The 25,288-nt window shown below is 35.0% G+C and overlaps 1 protein-coding gene across 1 annotated transcript in view; it reads left to right on the forward strand.

The window, feature by feature from the left end:
* Positions 1-25,288, forward strand: part of NAALADL2 (N-acetylated alpha-linked acidic dipeptidase like 2) — a 959,155-nt gene that overhangs the window by 583,560 nt on the left and 350,307 nt on the right. Inside the window, exons 6-8 of the mRNA XM_032174021.2 lie at positions 3,494-3,637; positions 19,346-19,438; positions 22,763-22,968. Coding sequence (XP_032029912.1) covers positions 3,494-3,637; positions 19,346-19,438; positions 22,763-22,968 — 443 coding nt within the window. The remainder of the gene's footprint in view (positions 1-3,493; positions 3,638-19,345; positions 19,439-22,762; positions 22,969-25,288) is intronic.

Here is a 25,288-nt window from a genome sequence, read left to right on the forward strand (position 1 = left end):
ACAAGGTGCTAGGCATTGTGTATCATACAATGATGTAAATGACTTGGTCCCTGCTTTCAAGAATTTATAGTTCAGAGGGAATAAACGAAGTGATTTTACATAGTGATAATGTTAACTGAAAATAGCAAGCATTGCAAAAAAGGTGCAGATATGGCACACAGAGCTGTGAGTGCCAGAGAAAGCTTCACGTAGAAGATGAATTGTAAGTTGGGCTTTGAAGGAACTGAGTACTTTAGATGCATGTGATGCATGAGAAAAACAAGCGAAGTAAGAGGAATGGCTTAAGCAAAAACATGGGGGATGTGGCTCATGGAGTATGTAAGGGTATAGCTTAAGATTTTGCTTAAGATGTATGAAGAAAACTGATAGGAAATAATATTGAAGTATAAGGTTTGGGATTGTGAAGGTCCTTGAATGGCAAGCTAAAGAGTTTGGTGTTTGAATTGGGGAGAGGTGCAATCATACAGTGTCTTAAGAAGTTTCCGCAATCATGAAAACTTCAAAATGATAGACAGCACATTGTGCATCAATATTATTTCATTATCTCATGCACATTAAAAGCTCCAAAGGTAATGGCTGGGAGAGAAAACACGTACTGGGAAAACCAGATGGCTATCCCAGCGTTTCCCAGCTAGTTTGTACAGACATTGTCTATGCTTTGAAACATGAATCAATTTGTCCTCAAGTGCAGCCTGGAGCAGTAGGAGACTTGAGGTTTGTCACTTTTGGCTGAAAGCAGCCTCCTATGGTCTGAAAATCCCCTTTGGTTTACCTCAGTAGGTTGCACAACTATTAGCATCTTCTACATAAATTATGCAGGGCCTGGTACCTTGGCATGCCACCTGTGCAATCTCACAGAGTCCCCTTTCCAAAGGGCCCCACACTTGATGTAATGCTCTCCTATTGCCATATTGAAATTCTTCATACTATTTAAACAAACTGTGGGTCCTGCAAATTATATAGCCACTTGTGGTTCCATGAATATGAAAACTATTGGGAAATATGGCCTACACTGTGGTCCGAATGCACTGTTACATATATCTATATAAGGGAGCAATGAAATAATGAGGCCAGCACTGCTCTTATATAACAAAATGGATTCTAAGCTTAAATCTTTATTATTTTTTCTTCAAAGCCATGACTTCCACGGCTGCCATAGGCCTAAGCTAAATATAATATTTTAGCCTTGTGGTCTTCCAGATGATAAATTAAGGAAACACTCCTGTATCATATTTACTTATTTATAATCTACCTCCTCCTGTAGCCTGGATACCAGCATCATCGAGCTCTGCATCCTCTGAAGTCCCATCAAATTAAATTCTGAGAAAAACCGTTAGCAATTATTTTCCCTAATAAAAGTGCTGAAAAATATAGCACTGCATTTGAAAACATTACAGGCTGCCTGATAGAGTCATTCTGTTGTGTATTTCCTTTTCTGAGTCAGTAAAAATGTATAAACTGAATAAGTATTCATTATTTCCTTAAGCATAGTTTGTTCTCTCCATTATCTCTATTCTATTCGTGTACTTTTTTGTACTTGTGTTATTATAACTGTTTTATCTTATTTTTATTTTTTATTTTTTGAAGTTATAGATGCATTTAGTTCATGTAAATAGTCAAATATTTCTACAGGCTTAATTTATAAAAATGTCACCTTCTCCTCCTCTACCCTGTGTCTATTCTCTCCTCTCTTTAACTCCCCAGGGCAAATATGTAATTGTTTTTAACATCTTTAGTAGTTACTTACCTTTTATGTTTACCCTCCTTCTGCTCAGTTATGCGTTAGAGTTTGTTTCTCAGTTTCATCCATTATATTGACTTACCACTTTGAGAGATAGAGACTTAACTTTCACAAGTATTCATGTACATCACTGCCTGACTTTTTCCCTTTTGTCCTTTTTCCTAAAAAGTATCATTTTTGTGTTAAATCAACAGTCATTATTTATATTATTATGACTATGTAAATATTATACATATTGTTCAATGATTAAATTTCTTCTTGCACAACTTTTGGTCCCTTTAAGCTAATAGTTGTCTCCCTTTATAGGTTTCTTATTTTTCTTTATAGCTAGACACTCTTCAAACTCTTACACTCTGATCTTACTGTAAATATTCTCTCAATATGTTAGCACACATCTGGTATTCTCATTAATCTGGTCTTCCTAGAGACCTCCCTCCCCAGCTCTGCTGACCACCTGCCGTCATCCTCACTAGGTCTGCTGCCAAGGGGCCAGCCTAGGGTTGCCCTTGGCTGAGATCTCTTACTTAAGGATAACAAAATTAAGTTGATTTGAAGTCCTGTATATGACTGGGATTTATTGACTGATAAATTTCAATGGAGGATGTTGTGGATGAGTTGTTTCTTTTATTAATAGACCTGTTTTTGGTATTTTTAGATATTTCCTATTGATCTCATCATATTTGCTAAGAGTGAACCTTCTATTGCCCTACCTGGAGAGAAGGTTTCTGTATGCCAAAAGAGAAAACATCTGAGGAGTCCTGGCAATCATGACACCTTTTTTTGTGGGGGTGGGGGGGACTGTGTCTCACTCTGTCACCCAGGCTGGAGTGCAAGTAGCATGGCCTTGACTCACTGCAACCTCCGCCTCCCGAGTTCAAGCTATTCTCCTGCCTCGGCCTCCCGAGTAGCTGAGATTACAGGTGTGCACCACCATACCCAGCTAATTTTTATACTTGTATTAGACACAGGGTTTCACCTTATTGGCCAGGCTGGTCTTGAAATCCTGACCTCAAGTGATCCTCCCGCCTTGGCCTCCCAAAGTACTGGGATTACAGGCATGAACCACCATGCCTGGATGACACCATCCTCTTTTAAGTGTGATGTTGCTCATTGTATTTGGTGTCTCCCTGTTCACTCTCTCACTCTCAGTTTTCTGCTGAAGTGAGGAAGGAACAGGCACCCACGCTGACTGGGTGTTGAGGATTCCGGAGAACAAGCCATTTCACAATCAGAATTTCATCAGATCCTCCTGTTTCTGGTCTCTTTTGCAGCACTATTTCAATAGGTACCTGGTGTTGACAATTTCTAACCCTTTCTTTGTTCGGTGGTACAAACAGCATTCTCAGCTTCCCCACTAAGAACTTAGGTTTTAGGTTTCCCCCTCAGGTCTTACGTCACTGTCACTTACATATCTGCTTTCCAACTAGAATCTTATTACTATCTATTCTCCTGGCCCCTGTACATTTATGCTTTTTCATTCTTTTGTCATCATTTTAGTGGACAATGGAGGTAAGCGCATATGTGCAATCTGCCATCTTTAACTAGGATATGTCATTGTATTTGGACTAAATTTTTATTAAGTATCTCAAATCACGTTAATAAGTAAACAGGATATAACTAAGGAGTAGATAAACAAATGAATGAATATAAACTTATCAGTCATAATTTAAATACTTATTACAGATAACTTTTCCTTAAGTGTTTTAAATTTCTGTTTACTAAGGATTCTCTTCCTTTGTCTTTTGAATACAGATGGGAGTTTTAGACAAAGCCGATCAAACCTCACCTCTCTGTTAGTGCAGCCCATCTCTGCATCCCTCGTTGCAAAACTAGTCTCTTCACCAAAAGCTAGAACCAAAAATGATGCCTGCAGCCCTCTAGAGCTTCCAAATAATGGTAAAGTATTTAATGTCATTCTCTGTATTTTACAGTTTTTGTAAAGACCATCATCATTTTTAATCTCCTAAATTGATGTATGTAGGATTATTCCTTTCAAAACCACTGGCTTTTGATGAAGTGAGCATTATTTTCTTCTGTGGCTCTTTAGCAGCATGTTTGGGAAGTAATTTTGATAAAGACCGAGAGTTGACCAAAATGAGAGATTAGAAAAAGAAACCATTTTGAACTGCTACAAAGAAAAGTAGCTTTATAAATAAAGCATTTTTGTACGTTCATGAAAATCTGCTTAACATAGTTTCCTGGTTTCAGCTTCAGCAGTCTCATTGCCTGCCAAGATTCAGTGGATAGCAGGCAACTATCTGGGGTATGAAGTCTTTTAGTATAAAGCATTAAAGCCTAATTCCTGCAATTGACTAAAAAATCCCTCTGTCTATACGCATCATCGCCCTAGAGATGCTTCTTGTACTGCAGTGCAGGTTGTCAGGCCTTGTTGGAGCACGTAGGATGAAACTGAAATAGTTAAGCTACCTGTGGTGGGATGAAAGCCTTGGGCTGCATCTTATTCCTGCCTCCAGCCTCAGCATTAGGGTTCTAAAGAAAAGACTCTCTCTACAATTTGTTAAATTTGTGTCTATTTGCCGGGAACTACAACTTGTGGGCTCTTTTTTGTGTCCAGACCTCTGGGCTCGATAGTCATGTTTTATCTCAACTGTTTTTCTCTTGACAGCAAAAGCATACAAAAAATAAAATATGTGGAAGAAATATGTACAAAAAAAATCTAAATACATTAAGGATTTCTCTGTTAGGGACATATGCTTTTCAAAATCCTATAGATTGAGAGCCTCCTAAACTGATTACCAATTAAACAAGGTGGGAAAATTAGAAAACAGTAATAAGCCAATGTCCTCAAAGCAGGAATGAAGAAGCAATCGAGGAGCTTTTTCTTTTGTTTTGTTTCTGCCATTTATTCTGAGCCCAACAAATTAATTATTGGCTCTATTTGTTAAAATATATAAACAACACCAAAATAATAGTGTAGTTTTAAGAGGCGCTGGACTTGTAAAAGACCATATTTAAGCCCAGATTTAAATAATTAATTAATTCAATGCAGAGCCCCCAATACATTCCAGCCACTGTCCTGCCCTCAAGGAACTGACAGTCCCCGTGCTAGCTCCATGCCCTCTCCTATGTCACCTCCCACTGAAAACCTCTATGTCTGCAGCTACAAAAGATAGCTACACCATTATCATCTTAAATAGTTGTGAGAATCAAAGTATGATATGTGTATCAATTCTTTTTTAAAATTTTGTTGTGTTATATGTTATGTTACATATTTTTTCAGACAAGGTCTTGCTCTGTCATCAGGGCTAGAGTGCAAGTGGCTTAATCATAGCTCACTGCAGCCTCAAACTCCTAAGCTGAAGCAATTCTCCTACCTCAGCCTCCCAAGTAGCTAGGACTACAGGTGTGTGCCATCACACTAGACTAATTTAAAAAGTAAGTATTTTTGTAGCCACAAGGTCTAGCTAAGTTGCCCGGGCTGGTCTTGAGCTCCCTAGATCAAGTGGTCCTCCTGCCTCAGCCTCCCAAGGTGCTAGGATTATAAGTATGAGCCACCATAACTGGATTAATTTTTTTGTATATTGTAAAATGTTACATAACTATTAAGAAGTATCTTTGTTATCAAATAACTACATTTTTAAAAAAAACGTAGACATGTCTTACTCTATTGCCCAGGCTGGAGTGCAGTGGCATGATCATGGTTCACTGCAGCCTCAACCCCCTGGGCTCAAGTGATCCTCTTGCTTCAGCCTTCCGAGTAGCTAGGGCTACGGGCACATGACACTACACCCAGCTAACTTTTAAATCTTGTTGTAGAGACACGATCTTACTATGTTGCCAGGGCTAGTCTCAAATTCCTGGGCTCAAGCAATCCTCCTGCTTGTCTCCCAAAGTGCTGGGATTATAGGCATGAGCCATTGTGCCTGGCCTAACATTAATTTTCTTCTTAATATGCAGAGTAATGTACTTGCAAAGTAAGATGACACTCTTCAGCTGCATTTCCATAATAAATTAACAACAGGCATGAAGCCTACAAGAAGAGTTGAGATATATACCCATGTTAAAGCAAGAAAGATAGGCCTACTTTCTAAGGGATTAGGACATATGAAATTGTTCTCATGGATATTGTTATGTTTTTAGAAAAATTGTTATGGTTTTTAGAAAAATTGTTATGTTTTTTAAAAATTCAAAAAGATATATTTAAATCATTGAGAAGACATTTCATGTTATAATGAGTTATTTATTTTTTAAAATACAGAATATACATTTAAATTTTCCAAATACTGATTGAGCAGTCTCACTCAGTCTGGTAAATCAGTATTGGAAAATCTAAATGTATAATTCTATATTAACGTATAATCCTACATCAAACTGAATTTAATGTAGGATTATAACCCCTTACCCTAATGTTTTGGACAATAATGCTCATAGTTTTTCTGAGGTAATTGTTTCCTCATAGATACTATAAAATGCATTAATTATTCACAGCGATGTATATCAGGATGGAACATGAAAAGGATACTGAATGAGGTACTATAATTTTAAGCAATAACAGCAATGCTTATTATTTAAGGATTAAAGGAATAATTTAAAACATATTATAATTATAACATTTTGTTGAATTTTCTAAGTATAGCCCTGATCTTTAATGTTGGAAAATCTTCACTTAACAAGTTGGGAATGGGCACATTAAGAGTATGTGTGAGAATCCACTAATTATTTATCCTACCCATTTAACCCTTTATGCACACTAAATCAAAATTCTCTAAAATCCAGACAAAATGTAATAGAATTTTTCTACTACCAAATCAAAGGCTACATTTAATAACTCTAGTGTTAAAGTGAGTCATTGTTCAAATTTCAGAAATTGAGTCTTAGTCCTGTTTGTCCAGACTTGGATTATCCTTGAACCAATCATCATAATATAGTTGATGTAGTCTGTCAATAGGCTTGAGTCAACCAGAATCTATTTCTAGGGATATTGCCAAAGCTACTCATAAAATGTTGATGGGAAATGCTGGCAACAGTTCAAAAAGGGAAAGTGGCAAATGGATGTTGAGAAAGCAAGTGTAGTTCAAGGATGATACAAGTCTGGCCAAGACTCAGTTTACAAACTTTAAGTAATGACTTGCTTCATCATTAAAGGTGAACAAGAAACCATGTAGCTCTGGGATCTTTCTCTAGCCTTCTTGAGACCATGGGAATGCATCTTACCTGAAAATAAAGTCAACACAGGAAGGGGTCAGATGAGTAAAGGGGAGAGAAAGATAGAAATAGAGATAGAGAGAAGGTGTGGGGAAAGACGGAGAAAGAGAAAAAGAAACCCTATTTACATGATTAGACCCTTAAATAAAGCCTTGTCTGAAGCCAAATCTACTGAACTTTTCATATATATGAGTCAATACATTCCTCCTTTGTCTCAGCCTATTTATATTTGGTTTTTGGTTACTTGCAACTAAAAGCTATCTAACTGATACAAACCATAACACTTAAAGTAAACAAAAGAATTAAATGCCTTCATGCATGAGATAGGCTTAGCAAATTGAAGTGGACAGCTGGGCATTTGTATTGCTGCGAGAACTAAAAAAAAAAAAGTATGAGGAATGGAAAAAGAATCAGGAGAAAAGTTCTTGCTTAAATAGATTGTTTGCATTAATTAGATAATTGGATACTGACTCCATTTCATTTTGAATGGTCTTTTTCTTTGTAGACCTGACCCTTTCATTCAATGTATTGTCAATATTTGTCTTTGAAGTTCAGTCAAAACATGGAAAACTTAATTTTCACATGTCAATCTGAGCTTGTGGTTAAAATTCATGACTATAATAATTAAAAGGGAAGAAGAAACTTTAAAATCCATTAATGTAATTTAGGGTGAAAAATATAAATGAATCAAGTTAAAAATAAACATTTTAATATATTTGATGATTCACTTATTTTGAAAAAATAATTCTTTACATGTTGCTTAAAACTTATCAGTGATGACAAAATTTTACATAAATAAATTTGGATGATGTCTCTTCAAGTGGATATTCAAGTGCTATTATTTCCTTATTTCCTATTATTTCCTTATTTACAATTCTATATTTTTATGAAAATTACTTTTATTATTAAAATGACAGTGTCTAACTGATCATCTTGTTTATAACTTTTACATATTTCTAATGCATTTTGAAAATCTGTCTTCCTAATCTGTTAGTAGTTACTTGAAACAATGCATTACTAGCATTTCTTGAGTATAAATTTAAAAACATGTATTGAACTTACTATCTACAAGTTGTAGTTACACAAATATTTATTGACAAATGGTGCCTTTTAACTTTTCAAGAAATATCTATTAAAAGGAAATGTTAGTACAATTGAATCCAACATTGTGTATTCTTACATATGAAACTAATCAATCTGTTCAGAGCAGCGTCGGAATTGCTACATGGGAGAAAATCCAGTACATTATGCTATTCTCATTAAAGAATGTCTTGAAATTCTCTCTCTCTCTCTCTTGCTGTGTCTTTCTCTCCCTCTATCCACCTACCTATCAATTTATCTTGGTAGACAATGGAGTAGTATGATCTTACATGACATGGCTTCCTTTAAGTTCCAACATAACAAATGACAAACCTTTTTGTCCACAACAAAACAAAGTATTGTTTAGTAGACCTTAAAAGAAAAAAAAGAAAGGGAAAACTAAAAGCTTGTTTTTGAGCAGAGTGGGCTTTAAGAATATTGATTAGGCTTTTCCAATCAACATGGAGGAAAATACTCAGAAGAAATGGGGAAAATTTTCATCTGTGCAGAGAACTTCTATATAGCATGCCTATAGATATGATGGCTGCTCTTTATCTGAATAATTCAGGGAGCTAGAACTCTGTAGGAAAAACTGATATGTGTGGAGACAAATGCCAGATCAACTGTCTTCAAGCAGTCAGTTACATAGTGAACCTAGGAGTCTGAGGTAGGAGCTGATAACAGAGTATTGCGTAGAACTAAAGATCAACATTCATGAGCTGCCAGTCTGAAGTCCCTGGACAAAAGGAAAAAGAGCTTCAGAATTCACTTTGAAGGACTGTTCATCAGGGATCTTAAATGGAGTGAGCGTAGGGGGGAAACCTATTGTCCAAAGTCCACAGAAAGTAGAGTCAATTCTCTGTTTCCTGGGGAGTGCAGGCTGGGCTTACCAAAGGTGACGCAGATCTGACATTCACCCAGAACTTTTCAAGTTTCCAGGATTCTGTCTCAACAGTTTTGATTTTAGAAATGATTCAGCTGGGGTACAGTCTAGAGTTTTTGTTTGTTTGCTAAAAGACTTAAAGACAACCTGAGATGTACACTTGAAAGCAAAATTACTTTTAAAAGTGTTTTCTACTTTTTCAATATTTCTCAATGATTTTACAGCTTCTTATATTCTTAGCATATCATTTTTCAAATACCTGTCACTTTTTACAAATTATAGAAATTCCGACAAAACTTTGGAGTTTGTATGTGTGATGAAATCCATTAGCGTACACCCTATCTTTGTATTTTTATGTTATGGACCAACACTGTCATTTACCAAACAAAAACTTGCAGAGACTCCTCACTGCCTTTGTGTTTCTATGTTCTGCTATTCCTTGCAAGTATCCAGTATTTCTCCTTATTATTCTATTCAGTATTACCCAAATATCTCTTGCATGTCTGTGTCTCTAAGTTGTAAAGGCTCATTACCCTCTAAATTCTTGAGGTTCAGTGCAAGTGTTATATTCTCCACCAAAAGCTCTTTAGGGTTTCATTCAAGTTGAACGTAGCTTCTCTTTAGGACTCTCTCATGCATTTGGCACTTGTGTGCTATTTGGCATTATGATATGATATTCTTCTGAAGCAGAGCATAAGCAACTGAATTTTCATTAGAATATGTTGCTTCCTCTTCATAATTCGATTATTTGAGGTTTTCTTTATGGTTCAGGGTATCATCAGTGTTCTATGAGTATTTGAAATGAATGTATGCTGTGTAATTGTCTATTCTATACATGCCACGTAGACTAAGTTCCTTAATCAGGTTGTTCACATATTCTGTATATTATTCATGTTAAAATCTCCCACTGGGAATATAAATTTCTCCATTTTCCCTTGTAGTCAGTCAATTTTCACTTTATATATTTTGAGATTATTTCTTCGGTGTTTATAAATTCAAATATGTCATGTCTTCCGGAATAGTTGAACCACTTATCACATGAAGTGATATTCCTTATGTGTAGTAATTCTTGTTTTAAGTTTGAGTATTAATTTTGTAACACTATTTGTATTAGTATCTTTATGCTCTGTATTTTTTGCTTTCAGCCTTCCTGTATCTTCCCTTTATATGTGTCTCATTAATAGCAAATAATTTCCAATTTAAATGCAATCTGATAGCCTTTTAATAGGAGCATTTTGTCCCTTTCATTTAATGTGATTAATATGTAGTTAGGCTTATAGTTTTCATCTTAACTAGGGTTTCTTCTTTGAATCACATATTGTTTTCCTTGAGTTTTATTTTTTCTTTAGATTTACATGTTTGCCATTAAATTTTTCTCTCTATTATTTAGAAGTTATAAATACATTTTGTATTCTTTTATAATTAATCTAAGAAATTACAACTTCTTAGAGATCCCATGGCCCTGCTCTGCTTAATGTCAGGTAACTTTCTTTGCAGTCTCTTGGGAGGGAGTGGGGAAGTTCAGAACTGTAGGATTCCTACTTTATAGAGGAAGAATCTTTTTTTAGAACCACCTTCTTCATCATAGTTTTGGTAAGCCCAGGACTTTGTCTTCTGACCTTTGCATCTCACGAGGCCATCAATATTAAAGGGTTCTCTTTGTTTACCAAATTCCCTTAGGTTGAAGATAACCTCATAGTTTTATTTACCTGGGTTCCCATCACAACTTAAATTTTGACCTAGTAAGTTCTTAATTTCTTGCTAATTCTTAGATGCTGTTAACAAGATTTGTTTTGTATTTTATTTGGCATTATAAGTTATTATCAGTGAGTGGATTAATCTGATATACTAGCCCACTATATTTTTAGTAAAGAAAATCTTCTCTTCCTTTCCATCCATTTATTTCCTGGCAGCAAATATGGACCCGGAAAATTGTGTAGATTGATTGACATATAAATCAGGTTTTCATCAAGATAAAAAGGATACACTAAAAATGTGCAATTTAAGAGAATTTAATCAAGTGCTTATGCACATGGTGTGGACAGGTAAAGCAAAACAGAAAAGGGCTACCATGGCTACTGCCTCTAAACCAGGTCTAGTAATTGCTACCACTGTAAACCTGAAAGGTCAAGAAGAGAGAGCAGTTGCAGGAACTGGCAAGTACTTTAGCCATAAGAGAAGTGCTGTGGCTTTCAGTCAAGCAGAGTTGTCACTGCATAAAGTGGACAGCCAGGGAGGGTACTGGAAAATAAATACTCCAGTCTTTCACTTAACCCAACCTGCTGGCCTCTTGTTGATGCCTTCAATTGGGTAAACTAAACCCGAAGCCAAAGGATAAAAGAACCAGGTAGATGTAGTTCTTAGAGGTACTTCTCCTGGGGTAAAGTTAATGGAGGGTAGCAAATAGATGTGAATGAACAAATAGAAAACATGCAGCAAACATAGTGCTTCGGGTGATTAGTCTTCTGATTAATTTTATGATTTATGATTTGTGGAAGTGTTTGGTAGACAGATGAGAAAAAATTGTCAATTTTTACATTTCTGAGGGATACAAAGAGAGTAAAAGTTATTGTTTCTCATATTCATATTATTTAAAATATCTTCCTAGTTACATAATTTTACTAAATAAAAAGAATACAGTTTAATTCAATGTTAACTGTTTTTCCAAAAGTATGCAAGCTCACATGAGTACTTGCACATATGGATGTGAAAATGTGTATGCATGTATTAGACAATCAGGGGATAGCTATATGTACTTGAAAGTTTACAAGTTATGATGGCATAGAATCTACAAGCAGTTTATATTCAGATTTTCCTGCAAACAGTTGGCATTTAGGAAAGATAGCTACAGACTGCAGCATCTCAAGCATCAAAACTGTGCCTCTAGAACAGATTCTAGTCCCCGTGAGCATCAGGAAAATTAAGAAAATGAAAGAACAATCTGGAAGCCCAATCCTAGAAGAAGTTATTTTTTAGAGCCAGGTCGGCAAGAAAGGGACTCAAGTATATAATAATGGAGCAAATATTCAATGAAACTTAGAGACTCTGGAAGAACTATGCCTAGGAAACTAACAAACGCTTAATTATTTGCATTGTGACTCAGAGTTAGCAGCAAGTGTTATTCTTCAAATCTCTCTGAATAAGATTGGATTTTTTTCTAGGTACTTGGTATAATTATTCACAATACAGGTGGAAATGAAGCTTTGTTAGTTATCACGGAAGAAGAAGATTGGGAACCAATTAATCTGGCTCTTAATAATTGCAACAAAAATGCAAGACAGAATTGTCTCTGGACCATAAAATTGGCAGTAGTTATTTTTCTCTGCACATGATGAAATTAAGGGATAGAGAGAGGCAGCCATTTCACGTCTTTTAGCTCTGACACCCCTCACCCTATTTGAATACAGATGTTCTCTGAGTAGAACGCATTTTTATATCTTGAAATCTTTTAAACTTCACATGTCATAATTAAAGCTGTCATCAAATTTTACGTGAAAGGCAGAAATTGGTAAATGTGAACTGGAAATGTAATTTTTAACTACCAATATATACACACACACGCAGCAATTTTTTGAATAATTAACTGCCCCTAAACGTTCTCCAGGAGTTTCTAATTACAACTTTCAACTGTGAATTTTTTTTAAATCTTGAAATAAATGTACAGAAATTTGCGAGGATAAAAGTATTTTTTCCTAACTACTCAAGAGCAAATTACAGAGTGAATATGTCTGACTTTGTCGGTGAATTATCTGACAAACAATAACATACTCCTTCACAGATGACACAACCATCACAATCAGAAATTAATCATTGATACATTACTACCATGCATTCCACAGACTCAAACATTTTCCAATTTTCCCAGTAACATCCTAAATTACAATAAGATCCAAACTAGGCACATGTATTGCACCAAGTTGTCAAATCCTCCATTTCCTTCAACCTGGAAGAGTTTCTGTCTTTTCTTGACTTCCCTTTGCTTTGCTACCTTTGAAGATTCCATACCAATTATCTACAGTATTGTCCCTCCAATCTAGGTCTATCTGATGTTTTCTCATGAGGATATTCAGGCTCTGAATCTTTAATAGTAATATTACAGAGTGAGACTATGTTTTTCCTATTGCATTTTATGAGCTGGTGCATGATATTACCATGTACCAGGGAATAATTTGTTCCCCTGTTTGTAATCAGTTGATGCCATTACTCCCTCCACAATGGATCCAACCTTCGTCACTGTCCAATATGGGCTATTCACTCTACATCAAATGTTCTACCTCCCCCTACCACGATGTAGTTAGCTTCCTTACTCTACTCAGGCTCTAACAATGTATGTTTTTCAGCTCTTAAAAGCAGATGTCCTTCTCACTCTGCTTCAGTTTGTCCCATCTCTAGTGATGCTACTACCTTTGATCACTTGATTAAGGTGGTGGCCGCCAGGTCTCCTTATTGAAGTTACTTTATACTTTTTTTCTTTTATACTCAATAAGCATTTGAAATCATGTAGCATACTGCCCCAAACCCCTGCTATCTTTAGCCACTAGTATTTGTGTTCACTGACACTTGTTGCCCAGTCATTTCTGTGATGATGCCAATGGTGACTTTCCAACTTCCTTTTTTTATTTTGTTTTTAAGACAGTTTCACTCCGTCACTGCAGTGCAGTGGCACCATTTTAGCTAACTGCAGTGCAGCCTTGAACTCTTTGGCTCAAATGATCCTCCTGCCTCAGTCTCTGAGTAACTAGGACTAGGGGCATGCACCACCATGTCTGGCTAATTTTTTTTTTTTTTTTTTTTTTTTGGAGAGACAAGATCTTGCTATGTTGCTCAGGCTGGTCTCAAATTCTTGGCCTCAAGGGATCCTCCCAAAACTTTAGGATTACAGGCATGAGCCACCACTTCCAGCTGTAATTTTATCATCTTTACACTTATTAGTTGAAATTCCACTGTAAAGAAGAGATTTTTCCTTTTTTCTATTCATTTCTTTGTATGATTTTTTAAATTTACACATGCCAGTATTGAGTCATTACTTAATTAGGATTTATATGCATAATGGATTCAATAGGTTATAAACCAGTACTATTTGTATCTTGATACTCGAATTGTCAAATGTTAGGCAGTAATAGCAACTTCAGCTGGGTTCTGTGTCCTTTGACATGTACTCATTATTCTTCGTGTATTTCCTTAGTTTTTGGCACCATAAAATGTACCAAATCATCTTGTACTTTTCCTGTGCCAGCTCTGTTATGAGCCATTTCTCCAAAGAGTCTAGGTCCTTTGAGTGGAGAAGAGTGTCTAGAAAACCAGATCTGGATTCATCTATTGTTATTGAAGTATTGCTTCTCTCCATACTACTCAGTGAACAAAACTAGGAAAATATTGTTATATTTTAATATTGTAATTGTATGTAAATATATAAAAATATATCTATACACTCAGATTTATATCTGTATTTACTTTTAAATCTATATGCATGGGTGTTATGCACACACATACACACGGTTTTGTATATATGTGTGTTCTCATGGATATATATAGATATATATATAATCAACAACATATATAGATATGTTCTCATGGTTTTATATATATAAATATATAAATTAATATAAATTCATATGTTCTCTTGGTTTTATATATAATATATAATTAAAATATATTAAGTTATAATTTAAATATAAATATAATTAAAAATAAGTTATATATATATAAAACCATGAGAACATATCAATATCGAGTTTTGTTTATCTTACCATGTTTGTAAATCTTTTCTCTAGCAGTTAGAAATTGCCTTTTCATTAAATGGAATATATTTACTTAGGTAATTAGATCCTCTGCATGTAATCAATTGATGCCATTACTCCCTTCACAATGGATCCAACCCTAGGCACTGTTACATGCAGGCTATTCAATCTATATCAAATGTTCTGTCTGCCCCTACCACAATGTGGTTAACTTCCTCACTCCACCCAGGCTCTAACACCATATGCTATTCAGCTCTTAAATGCAGATGGCCTTCTCACTTTGCTTCAATGGCTTATCTCATTGCACTATGTCCCCTGGCACTTGATTTCCTCCTCATATTGAGGCCTTCTCACACACAGGTACACATGTGCGTGCACACACACACACACACACTTAGACACTATCCCCACCATCCTTGGGCCCTGATATACCATGCTGGACCACAAGCCCAAATAACTAGATCCTGAGGTCTACAACCACCATAAAAGATAATCTAGCACAACAAATACATATACCACCCAAAGTTACCATATTGGAACACATGATATAAGAATTTAAAATAAGGATTAAAGTTAAACTTAAAAAGAGAATAAAATATGTTAGCAATATAAAACAAAAATCAGAAAACATTTTTAAAAATGAGAGGAAATAACAGGCATGGAATATAAGATAATTGAAAGAAATATAGTAATAGTTAGGGTAGGTAGATAGATACAGTGATAGATAGATGTAACTGAAGAATAAATTCAAGAGCTAGAAGATCAGATTGACCTTCTAGATCCAGAGAGGCATAGAAAAGGCTGAATAGAGAAATACAAAAGTACCACTAAAAGATACAGTGGATTAAAATGGGGTTCTAGAAACAATATTAGAAGAAGGAAAAAATGGGAGAGAGAAAATGGTCAAAAAAGTAATAATAATTTTTCCAGAATAAAAGGAAAAAAACACACCTATATATTTTATAGTTAAATTCAAAAAGCACAAAGAGAAAAATTCTAAAAGTTTCTGTGGTGAAAAAGGGTTCAACATTAACAGGTGCTACACTAGGAGGAGACAATCTCTCTAGGTTTTAATTCCACCATCCCTGGGGATTTGGAGGAGGAGACATACCCCAGAGTGCAGGTTTGTTCAAGCCTTTTTACAACAGCGCCTCACTCTAGTAGCTATGGGAAGGCCTGTTAAACCCAATTTCTGTTCCACTATTAAATCTCTCCTTTTTCAGTTTGTTCATAATCATACACGTTTTTACCTAAGTTCAATCATTATGTATATCCCTCTGTATTCTTTTCTTTTCACTTATAGCATATCCATGTTTCTACATATTCTTTTTATATTTTTAACAGCCACACATTTTATCACAATTCTCTAAGTCATTTCCCTGTTTCAGATGTTTATGTTGTTTTCTGTTATTGCTATTATAGATTATACTGCAGAGAGTTGAATTGTTCTTGTAGGATAAATTTCTAAGTACAAGATTGCTTTTGTTATTGCTATGAAGAGTAATATTGCCTTACCAATGGATTGTTCAAATTAGCAATGCCAACAGCAGCAGATGTGTCTTTAGAGCAAGTTTATTCAGGATCTTTCTGATATTTATTATTAAAATTTAAAATGTGATCATGGTGCTGACTCTAATGAAAAAAAAACAGACTCCATGCATATTTATTTTCAGATGTGAGTATGGAAACTCATATTATAAAACAATATGCATCAGGATCAGCACATGCATGAGGATGTAAATAAAGAGATGAAAAGTAGCTTTTTGCTATGTAAATATGTCATTATTTTGCCCTAGTCTTTGCCTAGTGATACACAAGGAAGTCCTTCTGTCAGTTGGAAGGATCCAATGTAAATGTACCATTCTTCTCAGAGCAAAAGATTGTGTTTATTTTCTCTGACCTCTGTGCTTCTTTTAAATAGTTCTAGACCTCAAGATGTAGAAAGCAGAATAAAATAATTTGAATTCCTTCCATACAAACATTTAAGATCTCTGAAGGAAATTTAAAAGCAGCTCTCAAAAAATAAAGTAAAATATAACCAAATATACAAAAGCAAAAATGAAGACAGCATCAACAATCAGAGAAGTAAGCAAAAGAGTTGCAACTCTGTTTGCTGAGTATTCAGAAGTTATGGGTCTTGGTAAAATTAGAGTGGGAATATAGCATCCACAATGGGACAAAAGAGGTGATCATGTTCCCAAGGAGGCAGGGTGTTGCAGACCCAAAGAGTGAGCAGCAGCAATATTTATTGTAAAGAGCAAAACAACAAACCTTCCACAGTGTCCAAGGGGACCCAAGCGGGTTGCTGCTGCTGGCTGGGGTGGCCAGCTTTTATTCCCTTATCTGTCCCCACCCACGTCCTGCTGACTGGTCCATTTTACAGAGTGCTGATTGGTCCATTTTACAGAGTGCTGATTGGTGGGTTTACAGTTCTTCAGCTAGATACAGAGCGCTGAATGGTGCGTTTTTACAGAGTGCTGATTGGTGCATTTACAATTCTTTAGTTAGACAGAGAGTGCTGATTGGTGCGTTTTTACAGAGTGCTAATTGGTGAATTTACAATCCTTTAGCTAGACACAGAGTGCTGATTGGTGCATTTACAATTCTTTAGCTAGACACAGAGAGCTGATGGTGTGTTTTTACAGAGTGCTGACTGGTGCATTTACAATCCTTTAGCTAGACATAGAGTGCTGATTGGTGCATTTTTACAGAGTGCTGAATGGTGTGTTTACAATCCTCTAGCTAGACAGAAAAGTTCTCCAAGTCCCCACTTGACCCAGGAATTCCAGCTGGCTTCCCCTCTCAATCCCCCTCTAAACAGGACACCCCAGCAGCTGGTGGGAATTGGGCAGTGACCATCCAGCTACTTCCAGTAAGAACGTGATCCAGTAAGAATTAGTGCATGTGTGTGAAAATGGTTATTGTAAATTTTAAGCACTATATTAATGCAAGGTAATATTGTAAGTAGTACAGTATACATATTGTGAGGTTTTCTCACTGCTAACTTAGACAAAAATATATTGAATTTTACAAAACCAGAAAAGATTCTTCACCTATATCTATATCTAAAATAAGCAGGAAAGATCATTGAAAGGTATAAGGTAAAGAGTCTATAAAGTTAACTTATGTGGGTCATTTGGAACAAACCTTGAGCAGGGAATTAGACAAACAGTCAAAACAAACAAACATATGAGCCCAATGCTATGACAGTCTTGAAAAGGCAGAACTATGAGACAGTAAAAAGATCAGTGGTTGCTGCCAGGGGTTTCTGGGGAGAGAGGGAGGGAAGGAGGGATGAAGAGGTGGTGCACAGGGGATTTTAGAGTAGTGAAGCCATCCTGTATGATACTATCATGATGGATATACACCATTATGCATTGTCAAAACCCATTGAATATGCAACACAAAAAGTGAATCCCAATGTAAACTATGGACTTTATGTGTCATTATTGGTCTATCAGGGTAGCAAATGTTCCACAGTAATGCAAGATGTTAATAATAGGAGGCTTGGGAGACAGAGGGTATTGGAGAACTGTATACTTTCTGCTCAGTATTTTTGTAAACCTAAAATGCTCTAAAAAACAAAGTCTATTAATTGAAAAACAAACAAAAATGCATAGTACCTAAATTAAAAGCACAATGCTCAGGCTCTACATAGATTTACTCCCAGATAGATAAGGCACTCAGGCATTCTCTAAAGGCCTCTTTACTTTCGTTTTGGTTATTATTTTAATGGATTCAGTGTACTGATTTTCCATTTAATTTGTCGAAAGGGTACATTGAGGGAAAGAAGTAATATATTTATTATTACACTTTCTATCTAGCAGTAAGAAGTGACATTTGTAGGCCTGCCAGTATAATGTGGCTACTTTGCATTACCGGCTTTCAAATTTGCCACGCTCTGCCCTGACACTAACACCTAGCTACTCTTAAACCTCTGCTTTAAGGAAAACTTTAAAGATCCTGTGAACCACTTCCCAACCCAGACTTCTCAGGATCCTTCAAATACAGGATTAACACATTTCATCTCCAGAGACTATGTCAATTATGTGACTAGAGTCCCTCCTGATTGGTGTCTTTGCCTTATTTGCAAAATTTTTGAATATCAAACATAAACAGAAAAATTCAAAGAGGTAGAGCGATTAGTACAGATTTAGAATAGAGGTAAGGGACCTACACACTCAGAAATAAAAACTCTAATATATGAAAACATATACAGCTTTAAGAATCTTTATCCTTTTATGTTGTATAATGCTTTATTTACCATTTTTAAAGTGTTAATAATGATAGTGAGTCATACTGGAAAGGTTGTTGTCCACATGTTCTTTATCTGAAAATAGAAAAGCATTCAATATTCTTTGGAAATATTTTAATCTATTCTTTTCCGTTTTTAAAAATATGAGTTGCCCACATCTCCTGAAGGTCTTCTGAATGCTCTCATAATGAACCCTCATTGTAGAACTGAATGTAAGGTTTAAAAGTGTCTATTTATGGCTCTGAGGTTCAAAGAGGCTAGCAATTGTATCTTAGTCATCATTGCATAACAAGCACCTAAAATAGAATCCGTACAAAGTATTGAATAAATATTTGTCAGAAAAAGTATAACTTTCGCTATCTGAGAACATTCAATTCTGTGGAATTCTTTGCTGATGATATTGCATAAATAAATTTTAAGGTTTAAAAAATACAATAAAATATAAAGAAACAAAAGTCTTTAAATTTTTATTTTTTCAGAAACAAGAGTCGTCAGCATGCAAGTTCAGACAGTCACAAAATTGAAAACAGTTACTAATGTTGTTGGATATGTAGTGGGCTTGACATCGCCAGGTAAGGAGGGTTGAATATTTCTAATCTACACTTTATATGAAACTTCGCAAGGCAATGTTCTGTAATGATTTAATATCATACTTAAATATCCTACTTTAGATATAACTAGAAATGTGTCCCACTCTTAGAGTACATAAGTTTGAAACGAAGAAGTGGGTCTTCCTTCTCTTTCCTACCATATCTCTTCTAAAATAAATCTTAGTGGGGGGGGAGAGAGAGAGAGAGAGAGAGAGAGGTGGGAGTCTCTCAGGAGGGGATGAAATAAGAAACAGAGTTTACATTTGGTAAACTGGCATGTTCTACAAAAGCCAAAGTTCTCTTTTTTTCTTATACTCATCATAACACCATTGAAAATTTTATTTTTATCAAGAAGACATTTTAAAGAATGATTTTCTTTTTCCTCACTGCAGCCTCTGCCTCCCAAGTTCAAGTGATTCTTGTGCCTCATCCTCTTGAGTAGCTGAGACTACAGACGCCTACCACCATGCCCAGCTAATTTTTCCTTTTGTATTTTTAGTAGAGACAGGGTTTCACCATGTTGGCCAGGCTGGTCTTGCACTCCTATCCTCATGTGATCCACCCGCCTTGGCCTCCCAAAGTGCTGGGATTATAGGGGTGAGCCAGTGTGCCTGGCTAAGAAATATTTTAGTTTTTAATGATGTGGTTTTTTTTTTTAATTAAAGTTTTGGTCTCCAAATTTAGTTGTCCAGTTTTATTCTATGTCCCACTCTGCATCCTTGGTCCACTGCCAAATTTATCAAATGTCTGCATGGCTTTAGGTTTTCAACGTGCTTATGAAAATGGTCACCTGCAGCTACTCAGGAGGCTGAGGCAGGAGAATTGCTTGACTCTGGGAGGCGGAGATTGCAGTTAGCTGAGATTGTGCGACTGCTCTCTAGCCTGGGCAACAGGGAGAGACTCCATCTCAAAAAAAAAAAAAAAAAAAAATGGAATCTTCAGATATTATGTAGGCTAATTAAGAGATTAATAGCAATACTTCCAAACACATTGTAAGGCTGAATCACATATTACTGTCTAATGTGCCTGTTATACAGTGTAGCATGTAACAATCTTTTTATTACACTTTTGCTACTTCTGTTGATTTTGGGACATTTACGCAAGTTCTCCTTGGAGAATTATTCTTTTCCATGACTTTAGTAAAATTGGCCTAGTTGCTAGCTCAGAATTTTAAGATCAAGTTTTATAGCCTCCCGGTTTCTTGCTGGCCAACTCTTACAAAGTTCATGAAAGCCAGTTATTTTCTCTGATTTCTTTACAGTTACAATGTTGAACAACCTCTGATTATAGTTCTTTAAATACAAGATATAAATAAATTTGAAAATTGTTACGATTGAATTTCAACAAATTTCCACCATAAGGTTCTCAATTGAAGCACTAGAATATTTATCATCACTGATACATTTGCAAGTTGTTATTGGAAAACCCAGTTGTACAAATTATACTAGCTTTAGAGTGAAGAAAATTCACTGTACAAAATAAACTCCTGGAATTGAAAAAATCAATTTTACCATTAGTATTCTTCGGTGTATAATATGCAAATCTTCTCAAATTTGGCTTATTTGAATTTTACAAAAAATTGACTATTTACATGACATTTTATTTAATAACTTTGAAGATCAGAAACAATAATCAATTAGCATTGTTTCTTAGATATGGTTTATTTAGAATGCAGACAATTCCAAGCAAAACTTTGAGACATTTATGGGAGATAAGTGAATAAATTCTTGGGTTTTTAACATTTGCAGACACACTCTCACACTACATATACCACTAATTAAATCTTTTTTTCTTTTTTTTTTTTTTTTTTTTTTGAGGCAGAGTCTTGCTCTATCACGGGGCTGGAATGTAGTGACACGATCTTGGCTCATTGCATCCTCCGCCTCTGAGGTTCAAGCAATTCCCTGCCTCAGCCTCCCAAATAGCTGGAATTACAGGTGCCCGCCACCAAGCTCAGCTAATTTTTGTATTTTTAGTAGAGATGAGGTTTCACCATCTTGGCCAGGCTGGTCTTGAACTCCTGACCTCGTGATCCACCTGCCTCAGCCTCCCAAAGTACCAGGATTACAGGCTGAGCCACTGCCCATTAATTAAACCTTAATAAAATGCTGGCAGATCAAATCCATTGCCAATTCCTGTGTGGAAAACTAAAATATCTTCATACTGTGGCGTTTCTTGTAAGGTAGCTTTTTGGTGTTATAAGTCAAAGGGTGATTCATTTATTCCACACATGTGTAAGACCTACTTTGTGTTGAGCATTGTTCAAAGTGGCTTACAAATAGTAACTCCTAAAACTCAAAACAACTAAATGGAGGATATACTATTTGTTTTCCTACCTTAAAGATGAAAATACTAAGGCATCGAAAGTTGAAATCAGCTTTCCAAGGTCACACAACTAGTGACTTTCAAAGCCTGGATTCTAACCCAAGCAGGTTGGATTCAGGGTCTGCACAATTTACCATCCAGTTGTGGGACATCTGGTAATAAAATGATATTCAATGAAGAAAAATTTTTGCACAGATGTATGAAGATACTTGGTCAGATAAATTCAAATATGTTATTATTACCAATAACATTCACTGACAACAAAAACAGAGGAAACTCTCGAGGGGCATTTTCAGCCTTATTATTGAAAATATTCAGTAATGTACATTGAACAGGCTACTTCCATGTGTTAGGAAGGCTCTCCTAATAGTGTATTGAATAAATGTTGAATGATTGTATGAAATAAAATATGTAAAAGGCAACTTTTACAACAGTTGAATGACTTTTGATATTGGTGAATTTTATTTTATTTTTTCTTCACAGAAAGGAGAGGGCCTAAAATTATAAGTTAGAAGCTGTAATTAATTCCCTATGGAATTAATTTATTGCAGAATCCATACATGACTACCACATTTTTAATATTTAAAGCACCTTCTTAAATGTATTAATAGTTTATTAATATTTACTGAGCATACATACATTGTTTACAGGGCACTTCCCACTCTGAGTCTGGAAAAATGTTAGATAAGGGTTTCACTGTGGCATACTTACATGCTTCATTAATTAATATTCGTGTTCTAAAGGAGAGTAATATGGAGCTAAGCTTTGGATTCATAATTGGGTTCAGCAGCTGCCTCTGCTTTGATATACACAGATGTGTGAATTAAGACAGTGGGCAAAAAAAAAATTAAAGTAGTCTTAATTATTAGAACAATTTTGCTTAATTATTGCTCAGTTGTGCAATAGAATTATGTAAAGTCATTAAATTTATTGTTAAGGTTTACATTTTTTTAAATGGCTCTTGTCCCTTTCTATTTTCAGACCGGTATATCATAGTTGGCAGCCATCATCACACTGCACACAGTTATAATGGACAAGAATGGGCCAGTAGTACTGCAATAATCACAGCGTTTATCCGTGCCTTGATGTCAAAAGTTAAGAGAGGGTGGAGACCAGACCGAACGATTGTTTTCTGTTCTTGGGGAGGAACAGCTTTTGGCAATATTGGCTCATATGAATGGGGAGAGGTAAAGCAAAATATACATTAATTACAGTGCTTTTCTTTTCTTTTCTTAGTTTGCTAAAGTAGACAAAGTTAAATTTTCAAAGCCAAGGGCAATAATGTGCTTCTCAACTAAAATGTCATATTGCCTAATTTGCTGAGATGGCTTATAATAATAAGACAGAGTCAGAGCTAGACCACAGCAAACTACATATGACCTTCAAATATCTTATCCCGAATGTTACCAGACTTATAAACCCTGATACAGTCTAACACACAATAGTGTTTACCTTATTATTGTATTTCTCCTTAGAAGACAGGATGACAGGCATTGGACAAAAAAGGATCAGATGATACATATTATCTTTCTTTTTCTACACTTTCTAGGAATAATCTGGAATTAGGGAACAATCTCCTATATTAAATGTTTATTACCTTAGCATTATATTTTCTCTCTTCAATATGGATATTGAATGTAAAATACATTTTAAAATCCACTTTTTCCTCCTACCACTCCACTCTTTCACCCTTATCTCCCTACCTTCTGTTTCCTACCTGCCTATCTATTGCCTACCTACCTACCTACCTAACCACCTTAGGAAAGCTGTATCCAAATGAAATCTAGCATGCAACGAGGTACAGTTAGAATACAACTGAAATATTGGAGAATTTAAGTCTCAAACGCTTCTGACAGACCTGGGTCTCATAAATGCACTGTATTTTTAATGGAATCTGATAACTGATAATTAGATTGATAGAAAGTCTATTTACTTTTGTGATTTGTTTTTAAAAAGAGGTTCAATAGACATACGTAAACCAAAAACACTACATAATTTTACTAGGAAAGCGAGCTAATTTAATACTGTAGTTTTTTCACTACTTCAACTTTGAGGAGAAAAATTTAATAGGAAATTATTTTGCTACATTTTTATTTTTAATTGCTCAAAAGAGATAAAAATCTGTTAAATCAAAGAAAATATTTAAAAAGGTATAGAAAAGAAGATAGCAAGTATCTTTTTTAATTTGAAGGAAAGAATAGATTTAAATATGAAAAAATTTTTTCAGTGTAAAATTCATCAAGATTCACACATTGTAAATTGGAATGCTTTTCTGTATGCAAATGAATGGTGTGAATGTTTGAGCCATATTCAAAAGAACTACTTCAAATGAAAAAGTTCCATTGCTTAAAGAATCTTTTTAAGTTGACAAATTTGTAAGTAAGCTGGAAATGAAATAGCTGAACCAACCTCTCAAACTCATATTCCAAATTACTTTAAAGATTGGTAAACAAGTTAAAGAACAGTTTAGGGAATATGTTTGTAATCTATACCATTTTTAATAAATCAGAAACAATGAAATTAATGTTTTAGTTTTCCTGTAACAGTAAAGCACATATCTTTAATATGTCTTAAAGATTCTTTTCAAATTCCAAAGATGTATTTTGCTATATCAAACTATATTTTAGGTCTTCTAGATACCTATCTAGTAACTTTCACAATTAATTTATGTTAATTATAAATTAAAATATATATTTCTGAACTATGTTTTAGAATAGACTAGGCTTGTCTAAATTAATAGTTGCTAATGTAAACATCTCAAACCCCAATGCATGGAAAATTTTATTATAAAATTTAGTTGAGCATCAAGCATCAGAGCCTGTAAGTTGAATCAATGTGGGCTTGCATTGTGTGTGAGCAATAGTTTTTGTCAAAGTAAGTTGATATTTTTGTGGTTAATACACATTCATTTTTAAGTTTTTATGAAGTCATTGTACCTTTTGATAATTGCATATTTTCTTACTCAATGATGCTAAAAATACAATAACTACAATGTGGGAGTTCACAGGGAAAAAATTTTGTTAAAAGGGTTATTCCTATTTGGACAATTAAATACCAATGTCTTTGAATGTTTATATATGTATTTACATTTGGCAACTGATTATATACATTCATTTACTGGCATTTTAGGTGACTAGACGGGCAAAGACATATGAGTAATGAAAATGGTAAATAATATACATTTGATTATTGGCTTACAAAATGTATCTTTATAATTTACTGTGTCTCACCAGATTGTTTCAATGCAATTCATGAAGCCATTTTGTAAACATCCTGTTGAAGAGAAATTTAGAAAACTACTAGTTGTCCTGTTTTGCCTACTCATGTCAAATGTAATCTTGAGAATGAAAGAGGTTATGTTAGACTGAAACTAATTTATGCTCTAAATATATTTCCCTGTGAAAGGGAGTGAGGAAAGCCCTTATTGACATGTCATATTGCCCCATTTAATTTTGCTTACATAGAAAACTCTGGAAACCCACAGTTGTAGTTAAGAGGATTAGATGA

Source organism: Hylobates moloch, unplaced genomic scaffold (assembly GCF_009828535.3).
Source record: "Hylobates moloch isolate HMO894 unplaced genomic scaffold, HMol_V3 SCAFFOLD_13, whole genome shotgun sequence".
Classification (NCBI taxonomy): domain Eukaryota; kingdom Metazoa; phylum Chordata; class Mammalia; order Primates; family Hylobatidae; genus Hylobates; species Hylobates moloch.